The sequence below is a fragment of the Watersipora subatra genome, chromosome 1 (genome assembly GCF_963576615.1).
Source record: "Watersipora subatra chromosome 1, tzWatSuba1.1, whole genome shotgun sequence".
NCBI classification, from domain to species: Eukaryota; Metazoa; Bryozoa; class Gymnolaemata; order Cheilostomatida; family Watersiporidae; genus Watersipora; species Watersipora subatra.
This window is the reverse complement of record NC_088708.1, coordinates 38,881,995-38,897,331: the sequence shown is the minus strand read 5'-3', so window position 1 is coordinate 38,897,331 and position 15,337 is coordinate 38,881,995. Positions and strand designations below refer to the sequence as shown.

At 37.4% G+C, this 15,337-nt stretch overlaps 1 protein-coding gene across 1 annotated transcript in view; it reads right to left on the bottom strand.

Moving 5' to 3' along the window:
- The window catches only part of LOC137387398 (prolow-density lipoprotein receptor-related protein 1-like), an 85,081-nt gene that overhangs the window by 28,370 nt on the left and 41,374 nt on the right, over nt 1-15,337 (bottom strand). Inside the window, exons 11-21 of the mRNA XM_068073814.1 lie at nt 14,671-14,875; nt 13,960-14,125; nt 12,749-12,912; nt 9,049-9,480; nt 8,290-8,459; nt 6,190-6,312; nt 5,792-5,953; nt 3,740-3,922; nt 3,156-3,331; nt 1,036-1,240; nt 535-783 (exon numbers count right to left, since the gene is read on the bottom strand). Of these exons, the coding sequence (XP_067929915.1) occupies nt 535-783; nt 1,036-1,240; nt 3,156-3,331; nt 3,740-3,922; nt 5,792-5,953; nt 6,190-6,312; nt 8,290-8,459; nt 9,049-9,480; nt 12,749-12,912; nt 13,960-14,125; nt 14,671-14,875 (2,235 nt within the window). The remainder of the gene's footprint in view (nt 1-534; nt 784-1,035; nt 1,241-3,155; nt 3,332-3,739; nt 3,923-5,791; nt 5,954-6,189; nt 6,313-8,289; nt 8,460-9,048; nt 9,481-12,748; nt 12,913-13,959; nt 14,126-14,670; nt 14,876-15,337) is intronic.

Here is a 15,337-nt window from a genome sequence, read left to right as displayed (position 1 = left end):
AAAATCAACTCATAAACAAAGTCAAATAATATAGAAAGTCTAATCACAGATAAAATCAACTCATAAACAAAGTCAAATAATATAGAAAGTCTAATCATAGATAAAATCAACTCATAAACAAAGTCAAATCATGAATAAAGTGAACGGATGAGATAATTAAACTTAAAAGAAAAAACCAACAAAGTCAACCCATAAGATCAATCAAGATGTAGATACATGTAAGTTAAATCATAAGCAAATTAAACTCATAATCAAAAATACTAGTCTGGTTAAAATAACAGTATCGTTTGCTGAGCTTCTATAGTCATAAGATAGTTAATTAATTGTCAAATCGATAAGATAAATTTTGTTTCAAAATTCATGTATAAATATTGAAGCTTGAATAAAGATCGGATCTATTGGCTGCTAAGCATCCCTAAACATTTAGGCTAATGAAGATGAGAAATCCGTATTTTTGATTTATGTAGACAGTTTCTGTAGCAAAGTCATAATTTTACATATCATAAAAAATGCTGTCTGGCCAAAGAAACATACCCTTGTGTGTGCAGCTATACAGGTCAGATTCAATAAGATAGTCCTCATGACAAGTACACTTGAACCTATCATCCAAAAGGGATGTACATTCCTGGCTGCACACTCCCCACTGTCCACACGCTCTTCGAATCTCTATGCAAGTGTTATTGGCTAGCTCCATTCCTCGAGGGCACAAACACATTGCATCCCCCGTTACAGGATCCACAACACATTCATGTGAGCACAGGGCACTGTCACAAGCCTCTGAATCTGTTAAAAAAACACAAAAGATAAATCTAAAAGTAATGAGACTACAAAAACTACAACAACAACTACAACAATAACTACAACAACAGCAACATCAAACAGCACTATTAAAAAAGATGTAAAACAAACTACATGTAGACTCTTTGACCGACAATCTGAAGTTCATCAGTAGCATCATAGCTACGATACCAAATAAGACAAATATGGTTAGTACGCATCACCATGAACAAGACAACCGGAGTGACGCCAACAAACCGCAGTGGAGGGATTCATCCATGCCATTGTCACAGTCAGAGAGTGAGTTACAGAGCTGGGACTTGCTGATGCAGAGGTCAGTCTCAGTCCCGGCACAGTAGTACTCTGAGTCAGGGCAATGGTGTTCACAGTTTGACTCATCTTCTCCATCAAGGCAGTCCCGGTGCATGTCACATCGCCAGGACAATGGAATGCAGTGGCCCGTCTACAACATACAACTTACATGTACAATATAAAACGTACACGTACAATTTACGCTACGCTAGAATCTTAGCTTTTGTAGTACCACTCATAGAGTTCTCATAAAAGCACTGTTTTGTAGTACCACTCATAGAGTTCTCATAAAAGCACTGTTTTGTAGTACCACTCATAGAGTTCTCATAAAAGCACTGTTTTGTAGTACCACTCATAGAGTTCTCATAAAAGCACTGTTTTGTAGTACCACTCATAGAGTTCTCATAAAAGCACTGTTTTGTAGTACCACTCATAGAGTTCTCATAAAAGCACTGTTTTGTAGTACCACTCATAGAGTTCTCATAAAAGCACTGTTTTGTAGTACAACTCATAGAGTTCTCATAAAAGCACTGTTTTGTAGTACCACTCATAGAGTTCTCATAAAAGCACTGTTTTGTAGTACCACTCATAGAGTTCTCATAAAAGCACTGTTTTGTAGTACCACTCATAGAGTTCTCATAAAAGCACTGTTTTGTAGTACCACTCATAGAGTTCTCTTAAAAGCACTGTTTTGTAGTACCACTCATAGAGTTCTCATAAAAGCACTGTTTTGTAGTACAACTCATAGAGTTCTCATAAAAGCACTGTTTTGTAGTACCACTCATAGAGTTCTCATAAAAGCACTGTTTTGTAGCACCACTCATAGAACTCTCATAAAAGCACTGTTTTGTAGTACCACTCATAGAGCTCTCATAAAAGCACTGTTTGATCTTTTTGTGTTTTTAGAATATATTATAGACAAAAAATTGTTATGGTAAAAGTTTTCCATTTCTGAATTATAGCAAGCTTTATAATGAGCTGTGTAACACAAATTATAGCAAGTTTTATAATGAGCTTTATAGCAAGCTTTATAATGAGCTTTATAGCAAGCTTTATAATGAACTGCGTAACACAAATTAGTAAATAAAAGCAATTTGGTTATCGGTTTAAATAAATCATAGTCACCAAAGAGCTAGATTTTTATTCTCCTAATTCAACATCATCAGGATTCATGATGATTAAAACTTCAACATGATGAGCATCTATGAAAAATATTTTCGAAGGTCAAGGACATCTATCTTCATGCGTAAAAGGAATAAGAAAACTAAAACTTAGATAGTCCGGTTGTACAGTGACAGTTGACTTTGATAGTCCGGTTGTACAGTGACAGTTGACTATGATAGTCCGGTGTATAAAATCATGTTAGTTAGCTACACCTACAATCTGTAGTAAAACCTAAAATACTTGGTTACATCCCATATTTGCGCATAGATATCATGTATAAACATCATAGCAAGCAAAAAATATTAGATATGAGATAAAGAGAAAAGACAATGAGAAAAGTCTTTCCTCGAGGATGAGGAAAGATGAAATGACGAAGAGTTTTTAATTTACAACTATCAACAATCACCTTAAGAGCTAGTAAACCAACTTTCGTATTATTATTATGTTCAAAAACTACTCATCTTATTACTGTTGTTTTCATAATATGTTACCCAAATTAGGAGTTGTACATAGGATTCACAAATAACTAAACTTGAGTTGAAAGACAAAGGTTATGATTAAGTTTTTTCTATATTCTATACCGTACTCAGCAGTTGCCCAGTTTCACATAACTAAATCACTTGTATAGTTGAGTTATAAACACTAGCGTCATGAATGGGACCTTCTATGCTACACTCAAAAGTTGTCTGCTCTGACGGTAGACACACACGTTATGGCAAGGTTTTTCCATACTATATTCATCAGTTCTCTGCCTTTGCATATCTAAATAAATTATTTGGACAGAGTTCTAAACAAGCCCGCTATGGTTAGGCTCTCTCGATAAATTACTTAGCGGTTGTCTTGTCATACATATCTGTTCAAAATTACAAGATGCTAAACAGAAAAAGATAAGGAGGACTTACATTGTTACATTTTACAAAGCCATCACTGCAGGTGACTGTTTCACACGAACTTTCATCTGATCTATCGATACAGTCGTGTGTCTGATCGCACCACCATATCTCTGGTATACATTGACCGGAGTCACAGGTTTTCTCATCTACACCACAACTACCCGCCGACATGTGTCCCGTGCAGTCTGCAAATGACAACATGTAGATGGCTAATAATCTGTCCCGAAATATCCACATAACTTACTGAGCAATGTAGATGAAATCCACCATTTGAATGCTAACTCTAACATCTAGATATAATTTGTCTGGCAGAAAACAAGAACCTCTTTCAAGTATTTTTCTCACTAAACTCCAGACCTGTCTAGATCACGAAAAGTAGCTGCTCACTAGAATTTACTAGAATTAAACTCAAGGTTATTGAAGACCTTATAGTGACCTTGACTACCTTGACAAGATGATATAATAGTCATACGACCATATAGTGTGGTCTGTTCTCATGACATCATGACCTAAATCTATGTCCATATAGCAACATCTCAAATACGACATGTGAAACGCAATGGCATGGAAGTGAAATCCAAAAAGAGACTCACTCTGTTCATCAGCGCCGTCTGGGCAGTCAGAAATGCCATCACACAAGGCAATCTTAGAAATGCATGATTTGGTTGTCGGACACTTGTAAGCTGTTGGATGGCAGCTCGAGCAAACATCATGTTCAGTAGAATATTCTGGACAATCACTAACTCCATCACATAGACGTAGTCCATAGCATATACCTACAGGTGTGCGTTATCATGAGATATCTGTAAGTAGCCTAGCAACCAGATATCTGACATCTGTTTTTACACAAAGATAAACATACGATTTGTTAAATATAAAGTGGCCGTAGAAAATAATACAATTGTCTTTTCTCTTTTATATGCTGGTTGGTGAGAAAGGACTTTGTTAAAGTTATTCCGAGTTCCTTCAGAGTGCTACCTTTAGACCATCCATGGGTTGTTTAAAGCGCTTTACACACATCCAACTATTCATTAGAAATCTAAAATGCATCTGCATAAATGCAGTAGCAATCTTGAAGTGTACGTGTAACCAATCCGTAGCAATCTTAAAGCGTATGTGTAACCAATCAGTAGCAATCTTAAAGCGTATGTGTAACCAATCAGTAGCAATCTTAAAGTGTATGAGTAACCAATCCGTAGCAATCTTAAAGCGTATGTGTAACCAATCAGTAGCAATCTTAAAGCGTATGTGTAACCAATCCGTAGCAATCTTAAAGCGTATGTGTAACCAATCCATAGCAATCTTAAAGCGTATGTGTAACCAATCAGTAGCAATCTTAAAGTGTATGTGTAACCAATCAGTAGCAATCTTAAAGTGTACATGTAACCAATCCATAGCAATCTTAAAGCGTATGTGTAACCAATCAGTAGCAATCTTAAAGCGTATGTGTAACCAATCCATAGCAATCTTAAAGTGTACGTGTAACCAATCCGTAGCAATCTTAAAGCGTATGTGTAACCAATCCATAGCAATCTTAAAGTGTATGTGTAACCAATTAGTAGCAATCTTAAAGCGTATGTGTAACCAATCAGTAGCAATCTTAAAGCGTATGTGTAACCAATCCATAGCAATCTTAAAGTGTATGTGTAACCAATCCATAGCAATCTTAAAGCGTATGTGTAACCAATCCATAGCAATCTTAAAGCGTACGTGTAACCAATCAGTAGCAATCTTAAAGCGTATGTGTAACCAATCCGTAGCAATCTTAAAGTGTACGTGTAACCAATCCATAGCAATCTTAAAGCGTACGTGTAACCAATCCGTAGCAATCTTAAAGCGTACGTGTAACCAATCCATAGCAATCTTAAAGCGTATGTGTAACCAATCAGTAGCAATCTGAAAGTGTATGTGTAACCAATCAGTAGTAATCTTAAAGCGTATGTGTAACCAATCAGTAGCAATCTGAAAGTGTATGTGTAACCAATCAGTAGTAATCTTAAAGTGTACGTGTAACCAATCCGTAGCAATCTTAAAGCGTACGTGTAACCAATCCATAGCAATCTTAAAGCGTATGTGTAACCAATCAGTAGCAATCTGAAAGTGTATGTGTAACCAATCAGTAGCAATCTGAAAGTGTACGTGTAACCAATCAGTAGCAATCTTAAAGCGTATGTGTAACCAATCAGTAGCAATCTTAAAGCGTATGTGTAACCAATCAGTAGCAATCTTAAAGTGTACGTGTAACCAATCAGTAGCAATCTTAAAGCGTACGTGTAACCAATCCGTAGCAATCTTAAAGTGTACGTGTAACCAATCCGTAGCAATCTTAAAGTGTATGTGTAACCAATCAGTAGCAATCTTAAAGCGTATGTGTAACCAATCAGTAGCAATCTTAAAGTGTACGTGTAACCAATCAGTAGCAATCTTGAAGCGTATGTGTAACCAATCAGTAGCAATCTTAAAGCGTACGTGTAATCAATCCGTAGCAATCTTAAAGCGTATGTGTAACCAAGCAATTGCAAAATTTAGGGGCATTCCAATAGCAAAGAAAGATAGCATCAAAAAGGATATAATATCTGACTTCTTCTGACACAAAAATGGTATGTTTTTTACAATTCTTACAAGGTGACTACTAGCAGACCTACCAGACATCGGACAGGTAAAGAATGAGCAGCTGCTATCGCAATGTTCTTCATCCTCTCCATTGCTGCAGTCTGGCACTCCGTCACACACTGAGTCTTTCCTGATACACTCCAGTTCTGACTTTGTCTCGTTACACTGCACATAGCTGTCCGAGCAGGTTACCTCTAAGAAAGGTGTGAATACTCGCTAAGGTCAAGTACAAGTCACCAGCGAATATAAATTTGGCAATTGTCTTGTCTAGATTGGGTCAGCAAATGCCAACGGTGTCAGCAGCTGTCCATGTACTAAGGTAATAATGGTCTCAGGGTGGTAAACAGTGCTGATTACGGGTCAAGGTTGAAGACATGTGTACTTAAAGGCGCAAGAGGGTGTAGGCACTGCTAACATGTGTATACTTTACCTTCCACGGGGCAGTATGTATAGAACTGTTCATCTTCTTGTCCTTCGCAGTCCTCGACTCCATCACATAGCTTTGTTCTTTCAAGGCATATCGAGGTGCCGGGACAGACAAACTGATCTCTCTCTGTAGGGTATGAACACATAAGTAGAATAAAGACATATCGAGGTACCGAGACAGACAAACTGATATCTCTCTGTAGGGTATGAACACATAAGTAGAATAAAGACATATCGAGGTGCCGGGACAGACAAACTGATCTCTCTTTGTAGGGTATAAACGCATAAGTAGAATAAAGACATATCGAGGTGCCGGGACAGACAAACTGATCTCTCTCTGTAGGGTATAAACACATAAGTAGAATAAAGACATATCGAGGTGCCGGGACAAACAAACTGATCTCTCTCTGTAGGGTATAAACGCATAAGTAGAATAAAGACATCGAGGTGCCGAGACAGACAAACTGATCTCTCTCTGTAGGGTATGAACACATAAGTAGAATAAAGACATATTGAGGTGCCGAGAAAGACAAACCGATCTCTCTCTGTAGGGTATGAACACATAAGTAGAATAAAGACATATCGAAGTCCCGAGACAGACAAACTGATCCCTCTCTGTAGAGTATAAACGCATAAGTAGAATAAAGACATATCGAGGTGCCAAGACAGACAAACTGATCTCTCTCTGTAGGGTATAAACGCATAAGTAGAATAAAGACATATCGAGGTGCCGAGACAGACAAACTGATCTCTCTCTGTAGGGTATGAACACATAAGTAGAATAAAGACATTATCGAGGTGCCGAGACAGACAAACTGATCTCTCTCTGTAGGGTATAAACGCATAAGTAGAATAAAGACATTATCGAGGTGCCGAGACAAACAAACTGATCTCTCTCTGTAGGGTATAAACACATAAGTAGAATAAAGACATATCGAGGTGCCGAGACAGACAAACTGATCTCTCTCTGTAGGGTATAAACGCATAAGTAGAATAAAGACATTATCGAGGTGCCGAGACAAACAAACTGATCTCTCTCTGTAGGGTATAAACGCATAAGTAGGATAAACGGAAGAGCTGTTTCAATTCTGAGCAATTTAAGGAACTATCAGTCAGTTGGTTTCAGCATAGGATGTTTATATACAACTGCTGGTTGAATCTCACTTGTATTGATTTATGTCAAAATGTATGAAATGTGATAAAAAAGTTTCAGGACTCTGCTACTAAGAGAATCGTGGAGGTTCATTGTAGGCTTGGTTTTATTAAATTGTACGTGAGACACTGTAAGTGTCTTATCATGTATAGTTATAGTTGTACGTGGTAACTGCGTGTATGTTTCATATAAATTTTTAAACTCTTTGAGGTAATATAGTTGTTGCTTGCACTTTGAATCTGAAATATTATCAGACCATTTGTAGAACTTGCTAGGCTAGTTCAAGACAGGATGCATGAAGAAGATACTGCTCACACCTTTAAGACCAGGAGTGGGCAACCTTTTCAAGACAAGGGCCATTTTGCAAAATGTAACTATTGTCGAGGGCCGCATCATACAACCCTGATTTGGTATTTTCTCTCTTTATTAAAATTTCAAAAAATAGCATATAATATACAACTTGAATACAATACAAGAATAAACGTGTATGTATTGGACTTATAAATGACAGTAGACAATAGATAAAGTATGGAGATACGAAATATAATATTTTTATAATATTCATAGTTAAGAAGTGAGAAGCTTGGTGTTGGATATTTTTAGCCAAATCGTTAATGTTATGTTCTATTCTTGATGTGGACAGAAGCAAACTATGCAGCAGATGACTGTCCGTCAGGTTGCTTCTCAGTGTGCTTTTGATGTGCTTCATTTTGGAAAACAGTTGCTCACAGGTATATGTACTTCCAAACATGCAGACAAATCTTCTGGCAAACTACTTTAAATTACAGTAATCTGCAGTTGGTAAGGACTTATAAAAGTCAACTAGGTGCATATCTTTGAAATTTTGGATGAGAATGTCATCCTCCTGCAGCGCGTTCAGTTCAAGCTGGAGCTGGATAGCTGCTGAGCTTATCTCACAAATACAAGGCAATGAGAAGATGGTCATCTCACTTCTGAAACTTCTGAACTCTGTAAAACGAGAGGAAATCTCCTCTCGAAGTACTGCCACTCTCTGAGCATAGCTATCCAGGATCTCGTTGTTGCCATTAAAAACAGATTTAACGGTGGGACAGTGATCAACTTTTTCTTCACGCAGACTTTGCTCATAGAACTGAAGATCTCTTTCAAATGTTCAGAGGTGCTTAAACAAGTCATGTACCAACTTGTCTTGTCCTTGAAGCCTCACGTTGAGTTGAAATAATTTTTGAGAGATATCATTTAAGAACGCGAAGTCCATTCGCCAGAGAGGATAACACAGTTCTTGAGTCTCCTTTTGTTTCAACTTCAGAAATAAAATGATCTCATCTAGTAATAGCCAGAAACATTGCAATGTTGATGCTCTGCTAAGCCAGCGAACCTCTGTAAAATAAACAACATCCTCAGACTGGCTATCCAGGTGTCTCAAGAACTCCTGAAATTCTCTGTGGTTTAGTCCTCGTGAGCGTATGTAGTTTATTGTTTCTACTACTACTGAGTTGACATGATCTATATAGACAATTTTTGCGCTCAGGTTCTCCTGGTGTATGATGTAATGAACTGCAATAACATCTGGCTGGAGCTCACGCACTTTGGCTATAAGACCATTGTGACACCCTATCATGGATGGTGCACCATCTGTACACAGTGACACACATTTGCTGAAGTCCTCAATTCCCGTTTTCTGTAGTGACGCTTGAACACCTTCAAATATATCTACACCTCTTTTAGTACCTTGTGTAGTCATTGAAATTCTTATCTACAGCTCGAATAAATACAGCCGGCTGTGCTGTCTCTCTGATATCTGTACTCTCATCAAATGCAAGTGAATAGCATTCAATATCACTCAGCTTCACCTTTAATTGATATGCTATGTCTGAGCCCATATCTTCTACTCGTCTGACTATTGTGATGCGTGAAAGGGATACATCTGAAACACTTTTTAGCATTTGTGAGCACTTAACTTCAGCAAGTTTCAGTAAGCACTCTTTTACTATTTCACCATCAGAAAATGGCTTTTGGTGTTTGGTGAGAATCTTCGCAATCTCAAAGCTCACCATAGTATTGGCAATGTCAACCTCACGTGATTGAGTTAATACTTGCCGCTGCGCTTTCAGGCTTTTTGTCAACATTTCTGCAAGTTGTCTTTTCTCCTCTGTGTTGTACCTGCCATACTTTTCACCATGATTTGTTTCAAAATGTCTTCTAATGTTGTATTCCTTGGTTTGAGCTACTGAATTCTGACAGATTAAACATACAGTCTTGTTATGTACTGATGTAAACAAGTATTTATCCTGCCATTTAATATTGACTTTCCTGTTTTCTTCAGCCACAGTTCTTTTTCTTTTAGTAGCCATGATGACTAGACAGCACTTACTTATTAATCAACAGTTAGGTAACTGTTAAAGTAAATTGACCAATCACGGGCAAGAACAAACAACCAATCATCGAAAGGAAATGGCTATTTGTAAACAACTACATTATTGCAGTGTATGCTATGTGTAAGACAAAACTGTAACTGTGATCTAAACACATGTATAGAAATATCACAGATCATGGATTGAATGATAAATAGATGGCGTCTTTTCAGTAAGTACATGTATGTACATTATATAACACTATTTATGACTACTCTGCTAAAGTTTAAAGCCAACTGAAGATTCTAGCTGATGTGAGAGACACGACACTATGCTTTCAACAAAATCTCCCCATTATGTAGCATTTTTTATATTTAGTGCATTGTACTCATTCAAACGCATCTATATATGCAAAATTACTGGGAGGGGTGGAAGGGCCGCACAATAAATGGCAAAGGATCATATGCAGCCCGCAGGCCGCACGTTGCTTGCCCCTCTTTTAGATGTCCAAAAAATAATTGCAAATGAAAAGTTACTCTCTACGTAACTTTTCATGCCTCATGCTTTTGCCTTATACCTTCTTTGCTATGACTATGTACAACATACTACATACAACGTACTACGTACAACATACTACGTACTATGTACAATGTAATATGTACTACGTACTAGGCAATATGTAATATGTACTATGCAATATGTACTATGTACAATGTACTATGCAATATGTACAATGTACCATGTACTATGTAATATGTACTATGCAATATGTAACATGTACTGTGTACCATGTACTATGCAATATGTAACATGTACTATGTACTATGTAATATGTACTGTGTACCATATACTATGTACTATGCAATGTGTACTATGTAAATGGTGTGTGTTTTTGTGAGAGACACCATAATGACGGAAAAAAAGGACATACCGCAGATAGCCAAGTTACCAGACTGGCAAGAACTGTCTCTGCTCTGATCATCACATACGCATGAGAAATTTCCCAAAGGGTTCTGAAGGCAGAGGGCGCTACAGTTGATGCACTGGACAGGCTTTGGTGGCACCCTCGAGTTGGTTCTTATGTAGCTGATACTGCTAGATAAGTAGATATATAAGATACACGTCGATAAGTCGATAACATAGAGACATAGCACAGCGCAAGGGCTACTATTATTTATACTACTATTTATTATTTATATTATTTATTATTTACCAGCAGGTGCCTCGGACTACTCTATGAAAAGTAGATATGTATCATCATAAAGGATGGTGCGAGATAGATTTACCAGCAGGTGCCTCGGACTACTCTATGAAAAGTAGATATGTATCATCATAAAGGATGGTGCGAGATAGATTTACCAGCAGGTGCCTCGGACTACTCTATGAAAAGTAGATATGTATCATCATAAAGGATGGTGCGAGATAGATTTACCAGCAGGTGCCTCGGACTACTCTATGAAAAGTAGATATGTATCATCATAAAGGATGGTGCGAGATAGATTGAATTACGATGAAAAATAAGATCAAATAATTTAAAAAAGCCTTAGATTTCAGAACCCTTTCAGAAGAAATGAAGTTTACTTCATGGAAACATGAAACATCATCATATTTCAGACCTTTTATTATACCTTAAAACAGTTACGTCTGACAAACTTTACAAACAAAAGTGAGCAATGACAGTGTGAAATGTACACTTTTCTAATAAAAGTGAGCTATGCCAGTGTGAAATGTACACTTTTCTAACAAAAGTGAGCTATGCCAGTGTGAAATGTACACTTTTCAAACAAAGGTGAGCTATGCCAGTGTGAAATGTACACTTTTCTAACAAAGGTGAGCTATGCCAGTGTGAAATGTACACTTTTCTAACAAAAGTGAGCTATGCCAGTGTGAAATGTACAATTTACAAACAAAAGTGAGCTACGCCAGTGTGAAATGTACAATTTTTCAAACATCATACTGGTGAGTAATGTCAGTGTGCTCTCGGCATACAAAAAGAAATTTAAAGCAGTGAAACCTCGACTGACAATAACTGCTGCATACAATTTTCTTTTGACGTGTAATGAAAACTTGGAGCAAATAATCGTCTTGACATGCTAAGTAATTTTCAATATGTGATGTCAAAAACTTCAAGACATTTGAGTTTTGCAAACGAAAAATAGAGAATTAGCACAGAACATCAATAAAAAATAAAAAAATAAAAAACTACTAACTTGTATACATTTAAACTTCACTTAGCAAGAGTCAGAGCAAGGCCACTAACCCTTGCGTTGTTGAGTGTACAAGGAGACATAACTCTAAAGCTTCTTTTTACCTGTTATTACTTTATCAATTCAGTGTTTACAGATAACTTGGGCTTATGCATACAGTACTACAGTTTTATATAATTTATTTGTTTTAATGCAATATGTAATTCCTTAACCCTTTGAACCCTGACCGTCCTTTACAATGTATGTCAGTATCCCTGGGAGATTTGCCAAACGATAGGAAGTTTTTAAACTTATATTAAATATATCTGAATCTGCTCAAAATCCAATAATAATTGAAAAAACACTGGTAAAAATGTAACATCACACAGCAAAGTTCATCAAACAAAAAAATTATTTCACAGTTCTTTGGGCTAATAGCATAGAAGTTTGTGCGATTTTAACAAATTCTAAAAAGCTTTACAGTAGCATCATATCCGAGCACATGTGCAACATCGTTTTTCAGCTCAAAATAATCAGTGAAATTGTAGTTTGCATCACATAATTCTTCATCTGCATCACATTCACCTATCACATACCACAAAAAACAAGACATATCAAATTTTCTTGCGATAAAAATAACTGTAAATAGTTAAAAATGAAAGTAAAATTCCCAATCTAAGGCCCTGTGCAAGAATTAGTTTGATTAGTTCACGCTGTTGCTTAGAAACAGCATTTGTAAACAGAGCCATGTGGATGCCGGAATACCCGTCGTCAGGGTTCAAAAGGGTAAGCATTTTAGCTACGTAACAAAGCAATAAAAATTAAATATATGCTACAAGTATAAACTATTCTGACATAATACTGTTGATAGACTGTAACCGAAGAGTATACCTCAATTTGAAAGTGTCACACAGCATGACCTGGCTGGGGTTGCTCGTGTTAACCATCCCATAGCGTTTCATTGTAGAAGAAAAATGAAGGATACTGTGATTGCCCATGCTCAAGGCATTTAACGGGTGACCTATGTCCACATTCACCCTCGCCATAGATGAGTTCTACAAGCAACAGCTAGCTTGCACTTACAATATCAAATACCAAATGAGCTTACGCTGAGGTAAGCAGACGTACAGGCATATGTAGTATGTAGCAATTGCAGTATGACGAGATTACTTGGTACATACTTGAGAACACCTCAGAATATGGAAAACAATTTATCGGGGTGAAGATGGGGCATGCAATATAAACCAGCTAGGCTAGCTACCGGCAACTAGTGGTAGTGAGGGTTGGTGTAGAGATGGGCAGAGAAAAAAGAGGTTAGGTGTATAAAGTGGTAGAGAAAGGAGAGGTTAGGTGTATAAAGTGGTAGAGAAAGGAGAGGTTAGGTGTATAAAGTGGTAGAGAAAGGAAGGGTTAGGTGTATAAAGTGGTAGAGAAAGGAGGGGTTAGGTGCATAAAGTGGTAGAGAAAGAAGGGGTTAGGTGTATAAAGTGGTAGAGAAAGGAGAGGTTAGGTGTATAAAGTGGTAGAGAAAGGAGGGGTTAGGTGTATAAAGTGGTAGAGAAAGGAGGGGTTAGGTGCATAAAGTGGTAGAGAAAGGAAGGGTTAGGTGCATAAAGTGGTAGAGAAAGGAAGGGTTAGGTGTATAAAGTGGTAGAGAAAGGAAGGGTTAGGTGTATAAAGTGGTAGAGAAAGGAGGGGTTAGGTGCATAAAGTGGTAGAGAAAGGAAGGGTTAGGTGTATAAAGTGGTAGAGAAAGGAGAGGTTAGGTGTATAAAGTGGTAGAGAAAGGAGAGGTTAGGTGTATAAAGTGGTAGAGAAAGGAAGGGTTAGGTGTATAAAGTGGTAGAGAAAGGAGGGGTTAGGTGTATAAAGTGGTAGAGAAAGGAGAGGTTAGGTGTATAAAGTGGTAGAGAAAGGAGAGGTTAGGTGTATAAAGTGGTAGAGAAAGGAAGGGTTAGGTGTATAAAGTGGTAGAGAAAGGAGGGGTTAGGTGCATAAAGTGGTAGAGAAAGGTAAGCCAAGTTAGGATTTGCTTGCACATGTTATACTAACAAGCCTAAGTTGCAATGTTGAATCCAATTTAAAACACATTGACAACTTACGGCACCAGGAGGCAAGTAGCTATAACCAAGTGTGGTCTTCTCTCCAAAACCAATATCGAAAAAGTCACCAGTTTTAGGATCAATAGACCGAGCGTGAAGCATCGACACACCGTGAATTATTGGAGTTGACAAAGAATTCTGCAGATCGAATATTCTAAACTCAAAGCTGCAAAAATAATTTGTATCATCAAATACACATATAATCAAAGACAGATAACATAAAGTACACAAGAGGAATTGCCCCCTCCTGTGAAATGACAAACTGAGATGGCTCTGTCGCTCGTACATAAAACATGTCATGTAAGTGAAAACTGTTCTCTTACATCATCCTAACACAAACTAGTTGATAAAACAAACTAGCATGTTAAATCGATGAGCATGAATAAACAAATATTGTTTATTCATGCTCATCGGTATGTATACAGTATGTATACATACCGATGAGCATGAACAATGAGTATACATATCGATGAGCATACACAACAATATGTATACAGTCATCATCATATAATGACTGTATACAGAGTTGCTCAAGGTTATCACGCCTTTGAGAAGCTCATCTAAACCTCCCTCCTGACAGGATGTGCAGCTATAAAAACAACACTATGTTACTAAATCTCACTACACTACTTTAATGTGCAGTCAGTCACAGCTTATAATATAAAAATGATGACCAACTACCACAATTTAGTGTAAGGTTCAGCTGCTCACCTTGACCTATCCAATGAAAGGCCAGTGCTGAAATATCGATGGCCAATGGTCGGAGATGAAATGTAGCTGGCTCGTATCTCACGATTATCCAGAGACACAGCAATGATATTGTAATGGATGCGAGAATATTCGGCATAGAAAAGTGTCCGTACCGAAGGGTTGATCGCTAGACCGTATATGATGGTGCCACCTCGAGCTCGCCAGCCTGATATGTGTAGACAATACAGATATACTTGTATATACTTGTATAAACTTGTATATACTGCAAGACACCAAAACTAGCTACTGAATGAAAACTGTTACTAGTACCATTTACACTGACAGTACTATAACTAGGATAAGAATCCCTGGTCTAGACTAGTACCAGTTACACTGACAGTACTATAACTAGGATAAAAATATATCCCTGGTCTAGACTAGTACCAGTTACACTGACAGTACTATAACTAGGATAAGAATATATCCCTGCTCTAGACTAGTACCAGTTACACTGACAGTACTATAACTAGGATAAGAATATATCCCTGGTCTAGACTAGTACCAGTTACACTGACAGTACTATAACTAGGATAAGAATATATCCCTGCTCTAGACACCAGGGAATAGAACTAAAATTGCACAAGTCAGCTTTAAGGTAAAATCAAACGTCTAGAATAAAGTAAAAGAA